Below are 2,084 nucleotides of genomic sequence, written 5' to 3'. Positions count from 1 at the left end.
CTCAATACTATTCCAAAACCACTTCAATTTGTTTTTTCAAATGCAATAAAATTAAATAAGACACTTCAAAATTTATGAAAGTAGAGATTTGTACTTGCCAAAGAGCGTTGGAATCAATCTTGTTATTTTGGAGAATTAAAAAGAACAGTGATATAGGACAACATGAGGGTTAAGCTATCTAAGTTGAAGCAATCACAAAATGGGAATATTTTGATGTTAAAGCCAAGGAGAAATGATCATGAGATGGATCATGATGGGCACATTGCATCCTAAACAGCAAAATGTAAAGCCTTTTTCATGAATAATTTTCAGATTGCATTTTTAAAGTTCATAATTCATTTATCTACAGTTGAAGTCTATGAACCCATGCTGACTAAAAAGAGGAATGCACAAATTAACTTAAAAGGAAAATTTATCCTAATGCCTTGATTAAAATTAATAGAAAAAATCCAACCTCTGAGGACACCAATTTTCTTTGTGTATGAATAATGTATCGTACATAAATAAATGTTCTTCCTTAAAATACAGGGGGCATACATGACCACATGTTAAATTCCCATAGAGGCAGGCAGATGTTTATTATGTCTCTGAAATAACTGGCCTTTAAAAATATAAATCTGATGCCTTTATGGGAATTTAACACAGGGGTTGTGTTTACTTATGCCCCCTGTATTTAAAGGAAGAACATATATCTATTTACGATACATTATTCATTCACAAAGAAAATTATTTTTTTACTCCTCTTTTTAGTCAGCTTTAGCGTGGGTTCATAAAGTTATGAACAGCACTGTATTTTGTTCTTTGGGGACATTTTGTACTTCAGGTCATAGTCCATAGAGAATTAAAAACTTAAAACTTAATGTTTTCACTCGATCAATTGATTGATCGATCATGCATTTAAAGGTTCTACAGTAATTCCTGATTTCAATTACCTCATTAAATATATATTAGAAACTGGTGTGTCAGGGATATTTTTAATCAACATGTCTCAGTTGCAAAAGGTTATACCTATGAGCATGGAGGCTACACAAGTGTATGTTTGGAACTGGTGTGTTAGTGGAGACACCATTCTTGACCTGAGGAGCAATGTCTGTGAGAAAGCACAGTGACAGTTATTGTAAATAAGTTGATGTTTTTTTAAAGGTACTAATAGATTGGTAAACCAGTGTTGCTTCAGTGCACTAATGCATTGGATCCTCTGTCATTTCAGAAAAACAAGTGCCACTCCACACATGCTCCCTCTCCAGAGAGCCAGACAGGTAAGACTGATTTTTGCCTGTTAGTTAGTGATTCATTTGTCCATCTAAAGCATTGGTTCTCCACCATCCGGCTACTTACAAATTTAAAACCTCAAATCTGCCTTTTTTTTCTGTTTCTTTCTTAGAAAAACTGTAATGCCCTCAGCATGCCTTTTGATGATGTAGATCCCTGGAGCTCAACACTGGACCAATGCTGCTGTACCTGTATGGCTACTGGATAACTACTCTTGCATCCTCATGTTAGCTTAGCTCAACAGCTTGAAGTTCTGACCTGAATAGTGTGATCGGGCCCGCAGGAGAAAAACAGACTTTTTTTTTAACGCTGCCGTCGAGGCACAAACCATCTGCAAGCATGCTTACTGTCCTGTAGAGCGCAACACTTCAGGCTGAACCAGTGAGGACAAAATATTAGACTAAAGACCTGAATTACTAATGCAACTTCTACACGTACCACCGAAAAACGGTAAAGGAGCAGTTTAGCATCAGACTCTGTCAGACAGTCCTGTTCTCCTGGTTTGTTGCATGCTTTGCACTTTTTGGCCAATTTCTTTAAGATTTAACAAACAACTTTGAGCAACATATAGACTGAATGTTACTATTTGAATATTATATTTTTGTGAATACAAACTTTTTTTTCTTTCTTTTAATTTACAAGTCTTATAAAAAAATTGTCATTCTTTCTTGAACAAAAGGTGTACTAAAAACACATGTCGGTTGAAGTTGAAGTCACACCACATTTATTTATTTTGTATATAACACAACGTTGTGTACTCTCATTCCCCTGAAAAGTGAGAATATCTCAATGACTGAATACTTCCTGGTTCG

The 2,084-nt window shown here is 35.2% G+C and overlaps 1 protein-coding gene and 1 long non-coding RNA gene across 4 annotated transcripts in view; both read left to right on the top strand.

Moving 5' to 3' along the window:
- Positions 1-321, top strand: part of LOC116695575 (uncharacterized) — an 859-nt gene extending 538 nt beyond the window's left edge. Inside the window, exon 2 of the long non-coding RNA XR_004333498.1 lies at positions 175-321. This is a non-coding gene — a long non-coding RNA (uncharacterized LOC116695575). The remainder of the gene's footprint in view (positions 1-174) is intronic.
- mylk4b (myosin light chain kinase family, member 4b) overlaps positions 1-1,631 on the top strand; it is a 36,514-nt gene extending 34,883 nt beyond the window's left edge. For all 3 annotated transcript variants that reach the window (XM_032525894.1, XM_032525895.1, XM_032525893.1), the window contains 2 exons: positions 1,211-1,259; positions 1,385-1,631. In XM_032525894.1, the coding sequence (XP_032381785.1) occupies positions 1,211-1,259; positions 1,385-1,395 (60 nt within the window). In that variant the 3' untranslated portion in view covers positions 1,396-1,631. The remainder of the gene's footprint in view (positions 1-1,210; positions 1,260-1,384) is intronic.
- Positions 1,632-2,084: the final 453 nt, after the last annotated feature.

The sequence above is a fragment of the Etheostoma spectabile genome, chromosome 9 (genome assembly GCF_008692095.1).
Source record: "Etheostoma spectabile isolate EspeVRDwgs_2016 chromosome 9, UIUC_Espe_1.0, whole genome shotgun sequence".
Lineage (NCBI taxonomy): Eukaryota > Metazoa > Chordata > Actinopteri > Perciformes > Percidae > Etheostoma > Etheostoma spectabile.
The sequence above is the reverse complement of the archived record's forward strand: the minus strand, read 5'-3'. Positions and strand labels throughout refer to the sequence as shown.